At 52.1% G+C, this 14,560-nt stretch overlaps 1 protein-coding gene across 1 annotated transcript in view; it reads left to right on the top strand.

Annotated features, from left to right (window-relative positions):
- The first annotated feature begins 1,129 nt into the window (after positions 1–1,129).
- Positions 1,130–14,560, top strand: part of TNRC18 (trinucleotide repeat containing 18) — an 84,232-nt gene continuing 70,801 nt past the window's right edge. The window contains exons 1-2 of the mRNA XM_012639114.1: positions 1,130–1,170; positions 1,502–1,931. Coding sequence (XP_012494568.1) covers positions 1,745–1,931 — 187 coding nt within the window. The 5' untranslated portion in view covers positions 1,130–1,170; positions 1,502–1,744. The remainder of the gene's footprint in view (positions 1,171–1,501; positions 1,932–14,560) is intronic.

Consider the following 14,560-nt stretch of genomic DNA (forward strand, 5'->3'; position numbering starts at 1 on the left):
GCCAGAACGAGGGTGTTCCGGGGGGCTTCACCCCGACTTCTCCAAACTGGAGCGCCTGGGCGTGCTACGAGGCGCTGGCTTTTAAAAGAAAGCTACTCAAAGAACATATTTTTTAAAAATCACGGGAAGCTCATCGCCTTCTTAGGACATGTATCCTCGGATGTGGCTATCTTAGATTTTTCCAAAGTAAATGCGGATCTGGTAACCAGAGCCTGATGGGGAAGAGCAAGGGAGGGAAAGAGGGAGTGTTTGTAACCAAAACCAGGTTAAAATAGGCACCCTTAGCAAAGTTGAGGAGGGAGGCTGGAGGAGGAGGCAGGCGGGTTTGGCCGGGGGCTTTGTAGCTGAGGGGGTCTGCTGCTCGGGGGGCTGGGCGCGAAGTGCAGGGCTCAGGGCGGGCACCCAGGAGCCGGTGGCTTTGGCATGATCGGCGGCTCTAAGAGTGTCCAGGCCTCCTGGAATCAGGAATCTGAGCTGTTGCGGACTGACGGAGAGCGAGGGAAGGGTGGGCTGCAAGACCTCCTCCCTCCCCCACGGGAATCGGCAAACGACAAATCTTTTAAATAAACAGCTTTAAACTGGAACTACAGGGGGATTTACCCAACGGTGGGGGATGCGCCCCTCAGCGGACCCGCTCGGCGAAGGTTTTCTTTGTAGGTTATTTTGGGGGGTGGGTAGGGGGGAAACTAGAGTAGTAGCGAGATCCTTGATCCCCTTCCTTCCCCTTTGCCATCCCCCAAATCCCCCGTGCCAGGCCGCGTCCTCGAGCCGCAGGAGTTCCAGGCTAGGGCGTTGGAAAATGAAACCAAAGCTTGTTTTGAAGGATTCTTTCCAGTCCTCAGGCGAGAATGCCACGTCTCGGGTCCTCGGACTCAGACTCTGGGACTCACAGTGGCGGCGGGGGTGGGGGGCTGGCGGGCTTCTTTAAAAATAATAAACCCGCTTTGCACTCTGCCTCCCTGGGAAAAAAAAATAAAAAGCCATTCTTTCGGCGGCTCAGGGAAACCAAACTCAGAAAAGAGAGGCGAGGTCCCAGAAAGGTTAAATATTAAACTTTCCGGATCAGATAGTGACATAGTGTTTAGGGAGACATTTCAAACTGCTCGTGGAAGGGTTTCACAGTTTTAAATCCCGGAGTATGTGACGCCCAGGAATAAACACACTTAGGAGGTTTGTATTTACGCTGTTCGGGCACAGCCGAGGAGCCTTCCGCCGTTCGGGGAGGACCCGGCAGCCGGCGAGGCAGTGTCCGGGCTGGGGCACAGCGTGCCACCGGTCACTTTTCCTAGTCGGGTCCCTGGGAGATTGAAGCCGCTGGCGGAAGGAGCCCGGATTTTTACTATTCATAGATACGGGGCTACTCCCGATTTCATTTCTGGCCACTAGATCGACAGCCCCTGACCCCGAAGGGCGAGGCTACTTTCTGAAACTTGTGTATTTTCTTTCCTCTTTCTTTCTCCCCTTGCCTTTCTTCCGCGGCCCGTCTCCTCTCCCCGCCAAGACGCCGTGTGCGCCGCCTCGAGCAGCTCCGACTGGCCACCCGGAGGGGCCCAACCGCCGGCCGCCTGTGCGCCCCGGGCCGCGGGCCCGCCGCTCAGCGCAAACCCCGCTGGCCGCCGCCATGCACGCCGCGGAGCCCCCACCACCCGAGGACTCTGGGACTACGCCGAGGCCGAACTTTTAGGTCCCACTGAGCGAGGCCCGCGGGCCGGGTGGGGGGCTGGCCGCGGCACTCCCGCAGAGGATGGATGGCCGAGACTTCGGGCCCCAGCGGTCTGTGCACGGCCCCCCGCCGCCGCTACTGTCTGGCTTGGCCATGGACAGCCACCGCGTGGGCGCGGCCACTGCCGGACGCTTGCCTGCCTCGGGCTTGCCCGGCCCGCTGCCGCCCGGGAAGTACATGGCCGGCCTCAACCTCCACCCGCACCCGGGTAAGTGCCCCGCGCCGTGCCTGTTTCCTCCTGTCTCCCGGGATTCCGGGGAGGTAGGGAGGCCCCAGAAGACCTACTTGGCCGGTTCCCCGGCACTCGCGGCCGGGACTCGGCGTCCTTCTTTCCCTCGGCCGGCCGCTGGGGTGCGGGCAGGCTCAGCTCCTAAGGCAGGGAGTCCGTGGCCCTGGGCAGAGGCCTGTCCGGAGGCCCTGGCGGAGAGGGGCGCTCGGCCCGGCTGCCTTCCCCGGCGCGCCCGTTCCTCCCGAGGCAAAAGTGTCTGCCGAAGTCAAAGCCACCGAGGGCGATTCCAATCCCCGGGCCTCTGCGGCACAAGCCTGGGCTGGAGTTTTCAAATTCTGGGCGAGAAAAGAACAAGTCAGCCCCCACACCCTGTGAGACACCCGTTCCTCGAGCTCGAATCTTTTACTTGGCAAACGCCCTTTCTGGCGCCCGTGGGCCCTGGGTTCTGTTCCCAGCTCCACCACCCCACTGCGCCTAGTCGGGTCCCCGGCAGTTCCTGAGCGCCAGGGGATGCGGGAGGACGGTGACCCCAAACCTGGGATCCTGGCCTCCGGCAGAAAGGCAGCGGCCCTCGCGAGCCCCTTTTACCCCGGGAAAACGGTGGCCCAGGGAACCTGCACCCCGGTAGGAAGGTAGCGACCCCGCCCCGGGAACCTCTTGTTCCCTGACTGGAAACAGGGTGCAAGGCGAGGCGGGGACGCCGAAACCCGGCCACTGCCATCGTGAACTTACAGGGAAAGAAGCGGCGCAGGGAGCGGATCGGGCCGGACACGGGCGGCGGAGGGGACACCCTGGGTCTGACATCGAACCGCAGGAGGTGGCCGAGAAGGCTCCGCGGCCACCGCCATTTCCCGAGAGGGGCTGCCCAGGTGCGGCGGGGTGGCCTCCGGGTGGGGTGGCGCGGGGAGGGAAACGCTTGACCCGGCCGAGCCCCGGCCGCGGCAGCCAGGCAGGGAGCGAAGAGAGACGAGAGACGGAGGAGGCTCCAGACGTGCCGGCGGCTGCCCCAGGAGGCCAGGTCCCTCCTCCCCCGGGTGTGCTTAGCTTCTGCGCCTGGCCTCTCGAGCTCTGACTTTTAGAAAAATCCACATCCACTTCTTCTCCCAAGTGTATTTTAGGACTTTTGCAATTTCCTGGGGAGCCCCGGTGGTGCCCTCTTACATGGGGTCTTGGAGGAGACACCCCTGGACTGGAGCGGCTGCCTCAGTCTCACCCCGCCTGCTGGGTCAAGCTTGCCGATTTTGCCTCTCTCTTTGATTTTTCTCCTGGAACTTTTCAGGAACTGGCGTCCCGGGGGCTCAGCGGGACAAAGGACCTTTGTGAGGCGCTGGGCGGGGGAGGGGCATGAGAACCTTCAGCCCTGGGGCACGCGTGTGCCCCTCAGGAGCTGGAGGGGGGCTTTCTGCCTGGGACCACAAGGAGGGCATGGATTTTCTACCGAGTGGCGTGCTGGGGCGTAGGGAGAGGTGCTAGAGACCCCAGAGGAAGAACTTAGGGCGGTGGTGGGGTACAAAGGCTGTCTGAGTCAATCCCTTTTGCATGCCTCGAGAGTCCACAGCGGTGTTTTATGTGTGTGTGTCTTGAGCTCTTCGGGTTATTTGGTTTGATCTGGCCCAGGGAAGGGGCGAGGAGGGGTGCTGCAGGCTGGGGATTGGGCCTCTGGTCTGCCTGGCTGGCAGGGCCTTCGCTTGCTTTCTGTGAGTCTGGGAGGGGGCGTCGTCGTCACATACTCCCCGCCTGGGATCTCGCTCGGGCTGGCAGAGGCAAAGTGTCCTAATGAGAAGCCGTAAAAACAGCCACTTTCTCGGAGCGCCTCTGCGGGTGCTCCGAACCAGCGCCCCGCCTAACCTGCCCAGTAGTCAGCCGCTTGATGCCCATTTGGTGGATGGGGAGGCTGAGGCACGAGGCGGCCAAGCAACCGATCGACGGAGGAAGCCTAGCAGGTGGTGGCCAGGCGCCCAGTCTCCTGCTCTCCCGCGCTCTGTGAGCTGCCCGAATTCTGCATGGTGAGGCTGTGGTGCCTCAGGAAATAGCGGGAAGGCCCCTGCTGCTCTCTGAGCCCGTGCCTCTTGCTGCCCCCCACCCGTACCTCCAGTGGCCCTGTGCAGACCTCGGACCCCAGGCCAACGCCCAGAGCTGAGCCCGTGCTAATCCCATTAGCCCGGAGGTGGGGAGCAGCTCCCATTCACTGCTTGGGGCTGGGCCGGATTAGAAATTCCTCAACCTGGCACCCCTCCCCGTTTTCTTTGTGGGGTGTAGGTGCTAAATTTTCTCTTCAGACACCACCCTCTCTTCCTTGGCTGTCAGCTCTTTAGGTCTTGCCAGCCTTATCAGCCCCATCTTTACTTGTTTGTTTTTACGTGGGGAAGTCTTAGGCTTGAGGGATTTGCCTGGGGTCACACAGTGAGAGAATGAGAGACACGTTGTCTTTGGGCCCCTTCCCACCCTGAGCTTGGTGGTCGTGAGACCGTCTCTGTGTAGTCCTCCTGGAGTGCCTCCTGCCCTGGGAGAGCTTAGAGCTGGAGGGGCCCTGGGGGAGAGACCCCATCCAAGCAGGTATTGACAGGGTCTGCTGGGAGAGAGGAGAGGCTTTCTGCATGGGGGGGTGGGTCACAGCAGTGGGCTTCAGCCCCTTCTTCTGCAGAAGAGGAGGTAAAATCGAGAATGAATGGGGTTTGGGATCAAAGAAAGGGTGGTTTTTACCTTTCCTGTAACCTTGAGTATTGGTATAGTATGAACAACAAATAGTCACAGTCTGATGGGTGAAATGGACAAGTAAGTGACAAGCACCTGAGGCTTGGCGCTCAGCTCTGGGGCTGGGAGGCCTGGACCGAGTCCTCCTCATATGGTGCAATTAAAGAGCTATTAGCAGGATTTTGTACTTGGGTATTTACTCTCCCTGCTCCCACCCTCTGGCCTGGCCTGGGGAGGATTCGTGAATGGGTGGGTGGGACCCAAGGATGGGGCGGGGAGGCCCTGCACTTTGGCCTGGCCAGTAGACAATAGGGGGCCATGGGCCTTCTCCAGGGTTAGATCAGCTCCCCCATCTCTGGAATCCAGCCTGTCAGCCCGCCAGGATTGATTTAGAGAGATGAATCAGTGAGGGCTGGCTGAGTGATAGAAAGATAAGGGAGATTTGCAGGGTACTCCTTCTCTGGCGGGGAAGAGGGAGGCCTGGCGAGGGTTCCGGAATCTGGGAGGGCCGCTTGGGCCCCCTGGCTCTCCGGGTTCTTCAGCTCCCAACCCCAGTGCTTTCTCCTTTCCTCACTTATTCATTTACTCAGCAAATCATTTCCAAGTGCTTCCCGCGTGCCAGGCACTGCTCTGATCCTAGGAATTCGGCGGTGAACCCAACAGTCAGAAATCTTTGCCCTCGTTGGAGCTCATCATACTCTACGGAAGAGCCAGAGAGTGAACACAGAAGTCGTGCAGGAAATGGATTTTGAATAGGGGTAGAGGCTGTGGTCTGGTGTGGTCTGGTCCGGGTGGTGAGGGGCTGTGTCCGTGGAGCCAACTCTAGTGATCTGTGATCTGAAGGAGTGATTGTGTGTGTGTGTGTGTGTGTGTGTGTGTGTGTGTGCGCGCGCGCGCATGCGCGTGTGTGAGTGAGAGAGAGTGTGAGAAGGGCAGAAAAGTGCAATGAAGGGAAAGGAGATGGAACACAGAAGCCTGACGCGTCTGAGCAGTCCGAATGGCTGGAGCCAGTTAGGGTTGGGGCAGGGTGGGGAGGGGGGATCCCGCAGGCCCCCAAAGGCCAGTCATGAGGTCTTGGAATTTTAAACTATGAGGAATGAGGATGCAGCGGAGGGTTTAAAATGGAGGGAATGACTCAAATTGAGGGATGTTTTACAGAACTGGTCTGGACTCTTAAAAAATGTCAATGGCATGCAAAACAAAGGAAGGCTGAGAACTGTTCCTGATTAAAAGAGACTAAAAAAAAAAAAAAAGCGACAGCTAAAGGCAATGTGTGGCTTTCGACTAGATCTTGGATCAGGGAAGAAATTGCTCCAAAGAACATCATCTGGGCAATTGACAAAACTGGAATATGGACTGTAGATTAGCTGATAGTATCAAATCAATGTTAGGTTTCATGAAGTTGATAACTGTGCTGTGGTTATGTAAGAGAATGTCCTTGTCCTTAGGAAATAAGAATACCGAAACATTTGGGGGCAAGGGGCTCGGTGTCTATACTTACTCTCTGAATGGTTCAGGAAGAGAAAAAAATACCTGTAATTTTTATATACATGTGGGAGACAGTGATACATCAGATAACATCAAATAACACACAGAGGGAGAGGGCAGTTCACAGTCCTGGTGAAGGTCTTTCATATGGCAATTCATTGTGCTAGTTCAAACTTTTCTCTGAATTTGAAATGATTTCAAAATAAGCATTTAAAAAAATTAGGCTGGGTTGCTGGCCAGAGACCATCCAATAGATGGAGGAGAGAAGCAGGTGACCAGTCAGTCCCAGGAGGTGTCTGGGAGGTGGTGGGGAGCAGGGAGGGGGCTGAGGTGGCAGGGGCAGAGAGGCTTGTGGAGGTGGGGCTGCCACGATGGAGGAGGGTAGGGAGGAGATCTCTGAGATTGTCAGTAAGAGCTGCTTGTGGAGGGGGCAGGGGTTGGGCATCTTGTTTGGAATGTGGCCAGTGCGGGGTGCTCTTGGCTTCCCAGCGTGGACCAGTCTTTAGTCTGAGCTGACTTTACTGTGGCCCTGTCTTCCACCCAGACTCCAGCCCAGCTTCTGCGGGGACCAGCTGGAGCTGTTCTCAGGATAGATCTTGGGCCTCCCCAGGGCCTGCTGGGAGCCGTGGCCAGTGGTCATTCCCGGCCAGGGTCCTCAACACACCTGCTGCGGGCAGAGGCCTGGCATCTGACTAAGAGGGCAGTCAAGGACATTAGGTGAGAGCCACTGAAGCTCCTTGCTCCCCCTTCCTGAACCACGAATGCACCCACCATTACGCGTGAAAGCGATGGACCCCCAGCCTGCTGGTGTGAGACACCCTCACTGACAGTTTGACTCATTTTCCAGTCTTGAGCTGGCCGAGGCTCCTAACTTTGGTAATCCCCAGATAGGAAACTGCTCCACCTAGAGGCAGGATGGCTTCGGTGCTGAGGCTTAGATCTCGTTCCTCCACTTACCGGGTGTGTGTATGTGTATATGATGACGCTCTCAGCCTTGATTTTCTCATCTATCAAGTGGGTTCATTGGAGTACTGAATTCATTTGGTGGTTGTGAGGTTGGAATGAGTAAGTGCAGGCCAGGTGCCCAGCATAGGTACGGCCCTCTGTAACAGTTACAGCAAAAGTGAGGGCTGTAATTACAGTGCCCATTCACTGATGACTCACACAATCCCTTGCGCTAGTCCAGACCTCTCTGAGCGCCGCTGGAATTGTGTAGTAAACCCCTCTGGATGGGTCATAGGCTTCTCAAACTTAAGGGTCCCAACCTGTACTCATTATTTTATTTTTCTCCTTTTTTCAAATATATAACAGGTGGTGAAACACTTTGGTCTTGAGTGTTCAGTTCATTGAGTTATTGCAAAATGAACACGGCTCTGTAACCACCAGCTAGCTCAAGACGAGGGTATTTCTAGCACTCCAAGGGCTCCTCAGGCTCCTTTCTAGTTATCACCACCTCCCCTCCAAACATCATTCTTATTTCTGTTAACCATAGATTAGTTTTGCCTGTTTTCGAACTTCCTGTAAATAGAATTATACAGCTTCGCCTGTTTTTATTTCTAGACACTTTCACTCAACCATTGTATTTATGAGATTAGTCTATATTGTGGTGCGTAGCAGTAATTTGGAATTTCTCATTGCTGTGTAATATTCTACTATATGAACATAGCATAATTTACCCACTGTCTTGTCGATGGACATTGAGGTTATATTTGCTATGAATAGTCTCCCATGACCGTGCTTTTTGGTGCATATATGTATACAATATTTTGGATCTATACCTACCAGTGGAATTGCTGGGACAAAGGGTATGCATAGCTTCAGGTTTAGTGGCTACCTGTTTTCCAATGTTTGTGCCATTTTACATTCTGAGTGGCCACGTATGAGAGTTCCAGTGGCTCCATGTCTTTGCCAACACTTGATTTTGTTGGTTTCTTTAAATTCTACCCATTCTCATGGGCATATAGTAGTATCTAATTGTGTGTGCATTTTACAACTTTTTTCCTGATTTTTCAAAACTTTATTGAAGAATGCTTTGCATATAGGAAAATTCACTTGTTGAAAGCATACAGTTCTGCTTTATGCAGAATATAAATTTTAAAATAAAAGTAGGTTGAACGAGGTGGCTCAACTAAAGCAATCCTTGTGCCTCAGCCTCCTGAGCATCTGCCATCACGTCCAGCTAATTAAAAAGTTATTTTGCAGAGACAAGGTCTTGCTATGTTGCCCAGGCTGGTCTCCAACTCCTGGGCTCAAATGATCCTCCCTCCTTGGCCTCCCAAAGCACTAGGATTACAGGTGTGAGTCACTGCGCCCAGCTTCATTTTGATTCTTGATCTTTGTACGTGAAGCATTTTTTTTCTTTTTCCAAATGCTTAAAATCTTTTAGAACCATATATTATAAAGAGCATGGGCTCTGAAATTCATGTCCATGTTCTGCCACTTACTAGCTATGTGGCCTAAGACTTGTCACCTAGCCATCAATGTCTTAGTTTTCTCTTGTGTAAAACGGGTAATAGTACCTACTGTTTACGGCCGTGTGGGACTAAGAGTTTATGTATGTGAATTCCAGGAACACTGCCTGGCACAAAGTGAGCCTCACAGTTATTATCCCTGATACTTTTCATCACTGCTCTGAAATTTCCTGTCGATTTGCCTCACTAGGGGGTCTTTTTGCATTAGCTGTTCTGGGTGTTCCTTGATAGACCATATCAATATGAAAGGCTGAAATTTTTTTGAATTACTATTTTTTTATTAGTATTTCATAATTTCCTACTATTTTTGCTATTCTCTCTAGTGCTGGTGTGAATTAGGTATTTTGGATCTTCTGGGCTGATCATTGAATTTTCTTATACTTTCTTTTTTATTTTCCATCTCTTTCCGTTTCTTCTGCTTTTTAGGAGATGTTCTCAATGGTGTCTTCTAACCGTTTGATGTAATTTTTTTCTGTAAAAGATATTATGAAATGAACAATGCAGTAAGTGTGGGCATATTCAGGGATGTAAAGGAAGACAAGGGGTTTCAAAGGAAGAATGAGGAGGATTACATAAGTTGTTTTGAAAGAATCGTCCTTGGCTACAAGGATCAATGGCAAAGGTGCATCAGTCCAATGTTGGACGGACTCTTAATTTAATTTTTTAATATGGCTTTCATGTTTTTAAATTTCAACAGCTCCTATAATCTGGGTGCTCTCTTTTTTTTTTATGGCATCCTATTCTTGTTTCATGGATACATTAATTCTCACCACTTGGAGGATATTGTTAATAATTGTACTTTCCCCCTCAAGTTTTCTTCTCTCATGCATTGTCTTTTTTCTCATTTACCTCTCACCTTGGAGACTTCCATGGTCATCTGTCAAATCTGTCAATGGATTTTTTGGTGTCTTTGAGTCTTTAAGAAAGAAGCACCAAAGAGCAAATGGGGCTCAGATGTAAGGGTGGGGCTTATCTGGCCATTGAAGAACTTCTTGAATGTCATTCTGTATAAAAAGGTCTTTCCTTTTTGACCTTGTAAATTTCACAGGCAAGAATTCTCCAGTTTCCTGCCTGTTTAGATTAAGCCCGGCTGTCCCTGTCCCAAGAGCTGAACATGCATGTTAAGGGGGAAGGTTTGTACTGAGATTCCTGTTTTCCTTTTGGTCCCCACCCCACCCCTGAGAATTAGGCTCTGGATGGTTCCACCTTTCCCTAACAGAGGGCTCATCGGGGGGCTCTAAATTCTTCTGTGAGTGAAACCAGCTCTCACACCCTGAGCTCCTCCTGGCACCCCAGCTGTTACAAGTTCCAGGGGCTCTGGGGAGTCTCTCAGGAATGGCTTGTTTCTTGATCCCCCTCCAAGCCTAAGTGGCCCTTTTCCCCACTCTCCACCCTGCCAAACTGCACACCTCTTGTCTGTCTGCTATCTTGCCTCCAAACTGTTGTGGATATTGTCTCCTTTCCATTTCTCTCTTGTTTTGTATTTTCTGTCCTTTTAAAACTATATTTCTGTCATTTTCGTGAGGTTCTGGCATTTGGGAAAGGATTTGTAAAGATAAAACACCAAGCCACCCCCTGTAGGATCCAACTCACACTCTTCCTGCTGCTGGTGCGCCTGGGAGAGCTCGTTCCTCTCTCTCTACCTTCCCCATTCGGGGGCCTCCTGGGTTCTGCCTGAGAAGTTCCTAGAAGGCCTTACGTCCCTACCTCTGCTTCCACCTAAGGAGGTGGAGTCCTCCTCTGGGGGGAAATCAGTCAATGGGGAAATCCTTTCTAATTGCTTTGGAATTGAGAAAGTCTGGAGCCCTGGGGGCAAGGCTGGGGCAGGTGCATTTGCATATCACTGGCTGGGCTGAGGCCCTTGACCTGGCCGAGATGTCTCTGGGATTCTCTTTATTTAAATTTGAGCACCTATTTTGTGGGCTGGGCACTTAGTTGGAGCCAAACAAAGTCCCTACCCAAGGGGACTGACCCATATAGGGATGCGGGAGGGCCTGGGGTTAAGTCCGAATCGAATCGAATCGCCAGCTCGTGCAGTGGCCCCTGCTGGAGAGGACCTGGAAGCTACACCATTGGGAGTCTGCTCACCTGGGGTGGGGGATGCTTCCAGTGGGAGGGACGGAGGCTGGAGATAGCATTTGGTAGTGGAGGCGGCAGGGAGGCTGGGGCAGGCCTCCTGCCTCCCTGGGGCTGGCCCCCAGGCCCTCCTGGTGGGGCTGGGCGGAAGCTGATCTGGGCTGGTGGCTCATGCGTCCCTGGTCCTGGTGTAGGTCAGAGCACAGCTGGAGGAGCCTCTGCAGCCCCAGATCCTCAGCTGCCTGTTTTCCATGCCGATGGGAGCTCAGGGAAGGTGGCAGCAGCCACAGGTCTCGTGGCCTGGCCACAGTGTCAAGGATATTCAGGGTAAGCCAACCTCCACCTGCCACCCCAGCCATGCACTCTGTCACCTGGAGAGGGTGGTGCTGCCACGCAGAGGACCCCGAGAGGCCCTGGGCCAAGTGTCTTGCCTTTTTGCTGCCTTCATTTTACTTTCATGGAAAGTGAGGCACAGAGAGTTTGAGAGATACCTGTCCAAGGTCACACAGCCGGGAAGGGGGTGACCCAGAAGCAAGGCCTGGGTGCTCTGTAGGAAATCCAGGGCTGGAGGGGAGGTGGGGTACTGACAGGAATCTTCCTTTCTCTTTCCTTGTTTCTTGGCTCATTTTTCTTTATTTATTTGCTTTGGTTTTAGTCAATTATGTCAATGTCATAATTCCATGAAAATTACTCAATGTAGTATTTGTCATGCTGGGGTTCAAACAGACATCAGTTCCCCCTTCCTCCCGCTGGAAATTTTTTGGAAACTATTTTATTGGGGCTGAAGATAAACACCGAAATGAGCACAGATTTATTTTTTTCACCAACTGAACCCACCCATGTAACCATCACCTAGGTTAAAAGGAAACCCCGAAACCACATTCAGTTACTCCCCGATACTGGTCCCAAGAGTGACCCCATCCCGACCACAGAGGTTGGCATTACCTGTCCATACAGTCTCTTTTGCATCTGGCTTCTCTGGCTCCGTATCATGGTTGTGAGATCTCACCAGCTGTTCTGTGCAGTTGCAGTTCGTTCTTGTCGGGGATGGCGTTTCATTGTGCACTTATATTCCAGTCTGATTATCTGTCCTGCTGTTGCTGGACATGTGGGTCGTTTTCCATTTTTTGACTATTACTGGTAGGAAGATACCTGCCCAGGGCATTGCTGGGGCACGGTGTTCCTAGGTTCTGCCAGGTGGTTCTCACAAGTGGTTGTACTAAGTTATGCTCCCTCCAGCCTCATCTTAATGTTTTCCATCTTTTCTTTTTGGTATTTTAAACATGCTCGTAGGTGTATAGTAGTTTATTTTGTGTGTTTGAGACAGGGTCTCACTCTGTCTCCTGGACTAGATAGAGTGCAGTGGTGTCATCATGGCTCACTGCAACCTCCAACTCCTAGGCTCAAGCGATACTCCTGCCTCAGCCTCCAAAGTAGCTAGGACTACAGGAATGTGCCACTATGCCCAGCTAATTTTTTTTTCTATTTTAGTTGCCCAGCTAATTTCTTTCTATTTTTATTAGAGACAGAGTCTTGCTCTTGCTGAGGCTGGTCTCAAACTCCTGACCTCAGGTGATCCTCCCACCTCGGCCTCCCTGAGTGCTAGGATTACAGGCATGAGCAACCATGCCCGGCCTGAATGTCCTTCTTTTTAAAGGCTGAATGATATTGCATTGTCTGGATAGACCACATCTTGTCTATCTGTTCATCTGTGTGTGGACACTTGGGTTGCTTCCAGTATCTGTTTGAGTCCCAGCTTTCAACTGCTGAATAATTTTTTAGAGAGAGCGTTTCAGTTTACTCACACACACACACACACACACACACACACACACACACACACACGTACGCGCACACACGCGTGACACCGGGGCTTGGTGGGGATTGTGTTGAACCTATGGCTCATTTTGGCTGAGGTCAACATCCCAATAAGTAGATCTGGCTAGTTGCTCAGGAGGGATCCCCAGAAGTGGGTGTGGCATCCTGAGTCCTCGGATGCCCTACTCATTTGCTTCCCAAATGCAGGGGACGAGGAATTGGCTCCGTTCTCATCCTCCCAGGGCTGCTCCATGTGCCACCCCCTCCACAACTTGAGAGAAATTTGCTGATTTGTTAGATGGAAATGGCATCACCGTGTTTTAATACTTCTTTGTGAGACTAACGATGTTGAACTTTTTATTGAGGTGGGCCATTCCTTTTCCAGTTGCTTGGGGTTCTTGTGGAATTACAGAACCTTTGTGCAGCCAGAGCGTTCGTTCACCCATCATCCGGCTTAGGCATTATAGAGCTCTCCAAATCGTGGGATCAATGAAAATTTGAAGGTCACCCTATCCAAAGGGTTCTTGCACTGTCTTCAACTGTTAGAACGCCTATGTCACATGGTGCTCTGGGCAGGAAGGAATTTTCTTCTTGGTGACAGTCACAGTTTGATTATGCTGATGAGATGCTTTCATAGTTTTTGATGACATCTTAGGGATACAGTTTTTTTGAGGGGCCAAGATGTTTTAAAATGCAAAGACAAAATATATTTGTTCTGTATTTGGTTATAAAGGGGTGTGTGGGATTGAAAATATGTGGCCTAAGGAAGATCACCCGAGTCAAGGAGTTCGAGGCTGCAGTGAGCTATGATCACACCACTGTACACCAGCTTGGGCAACAAACAGAGCAAAACCTTGTTTCCAGAAAAAAAAAAAGGCAGCTTAACCAGGTCTCATGGGTGTTTCTGTTGTGTCTGGGTAGTGCAGCTGAGTGGAAAAGTGTAGATTTTGGAATCAGAGCCTCAACTTCCTTATCTGTAAATGGATAAGAATCCCGTTTCCAGAGTGACTAGGTAGGGAGACAGAAGGCAACCTCAAGGTAGGGCTCCAGGGAAGCCCTCAGGTCATTGTGACTTTGTCCTATCCTCCACTATAAATATTAATTGAGCACCTACTGTGTGCAGCACGTGGGCATGAGTGGGCAAACTGTGGCCAAATTTTGTCCATTTCTTGTTGTTTTTCCCAATGAGACGAAGTCTGCTATGTTGCCCAGGTTGGTCTTGAACTCCTGGCCGCAGCAGTCCTCTTGCCTGGCCTCCCTAGTAGCCAGGATTCTAGGCGTGTGCTACCCCGCCTTGCAGCCACTACCTATTTTTGTAAATAAAGTTTTATTGGAACAAAGCAATGCCCAATCGTTCATTATCTGTGGCTGCTTTCCTTGTGGCAGGCAGAAGAGGCCCTTTCAAGAAAAAGCTTGCAGTTCCATTGGGTGGGACAGCAAGGAACTAAGGCCCGTGTGTAGTTTGGGAAGTGGAGAACATTTCAGGAAAAGGGGTGGGGTGGGTTGGGTTGCAATTTAAAACAGGGCGGTTAGGGAACGAGGAAGGAGTTTAGGGCAGGAGTAGCAGATATTTTCCCTGGATGCAAAGGCCCTGAGGTGTACCACGTGGGCTGTTCCGTGTTCCGGACCGTGACCTCATCCAGCCCCTCCAGATTGTCCCTAGCAGGACTTCAGATGCTCATTATATGACAGCTTCTAGAAGGGTCCCCAGCAACTCCATCATCGCAGAGATTTCACTGGCGCATTGAGGTGGTATCACTGTTTCCCTCTCTCTGTTAGGGACCTGCCCTAGCACAAGCCCTAGGGGAGCCTCATTTCCTAGCCCCAGCACACAGGAGCCCCTAGCAAGTGGGGAAGGAGGGGGGAGGGAAACGCCTCGCCTGTATCCCAGCTCTACCCTCTGGGGACCTCCAGCCCCACGTTTCTCCTCTGTAACAGGACGGTGTGACTAAGTCCTTCAGACCTGCGCAAGGAGTACGTGAGCCAATGATTTATGTGTTGGACACAGCCTGGCATGTGGTAAAAGGACTCCAGAAAGTTCACTATTGTTTTTTCTGGTGG

Source organism: Propithecus coquereli, unplaced genomic scaffold (assembly GCF_000956105.1).
Source record: "Propithecus coquereli isolate 6110/MARCELLA unplaced genomic scaffold, Pcoq_1.0 Scaffold137, whole genome shotgun sequence".
Classification (NCBI taxonomy): Eukaryota; Metazoa; Chordata; class Mammalia; order Primates; family Indriidae; genus Propithecus; species Propithecus coquereli.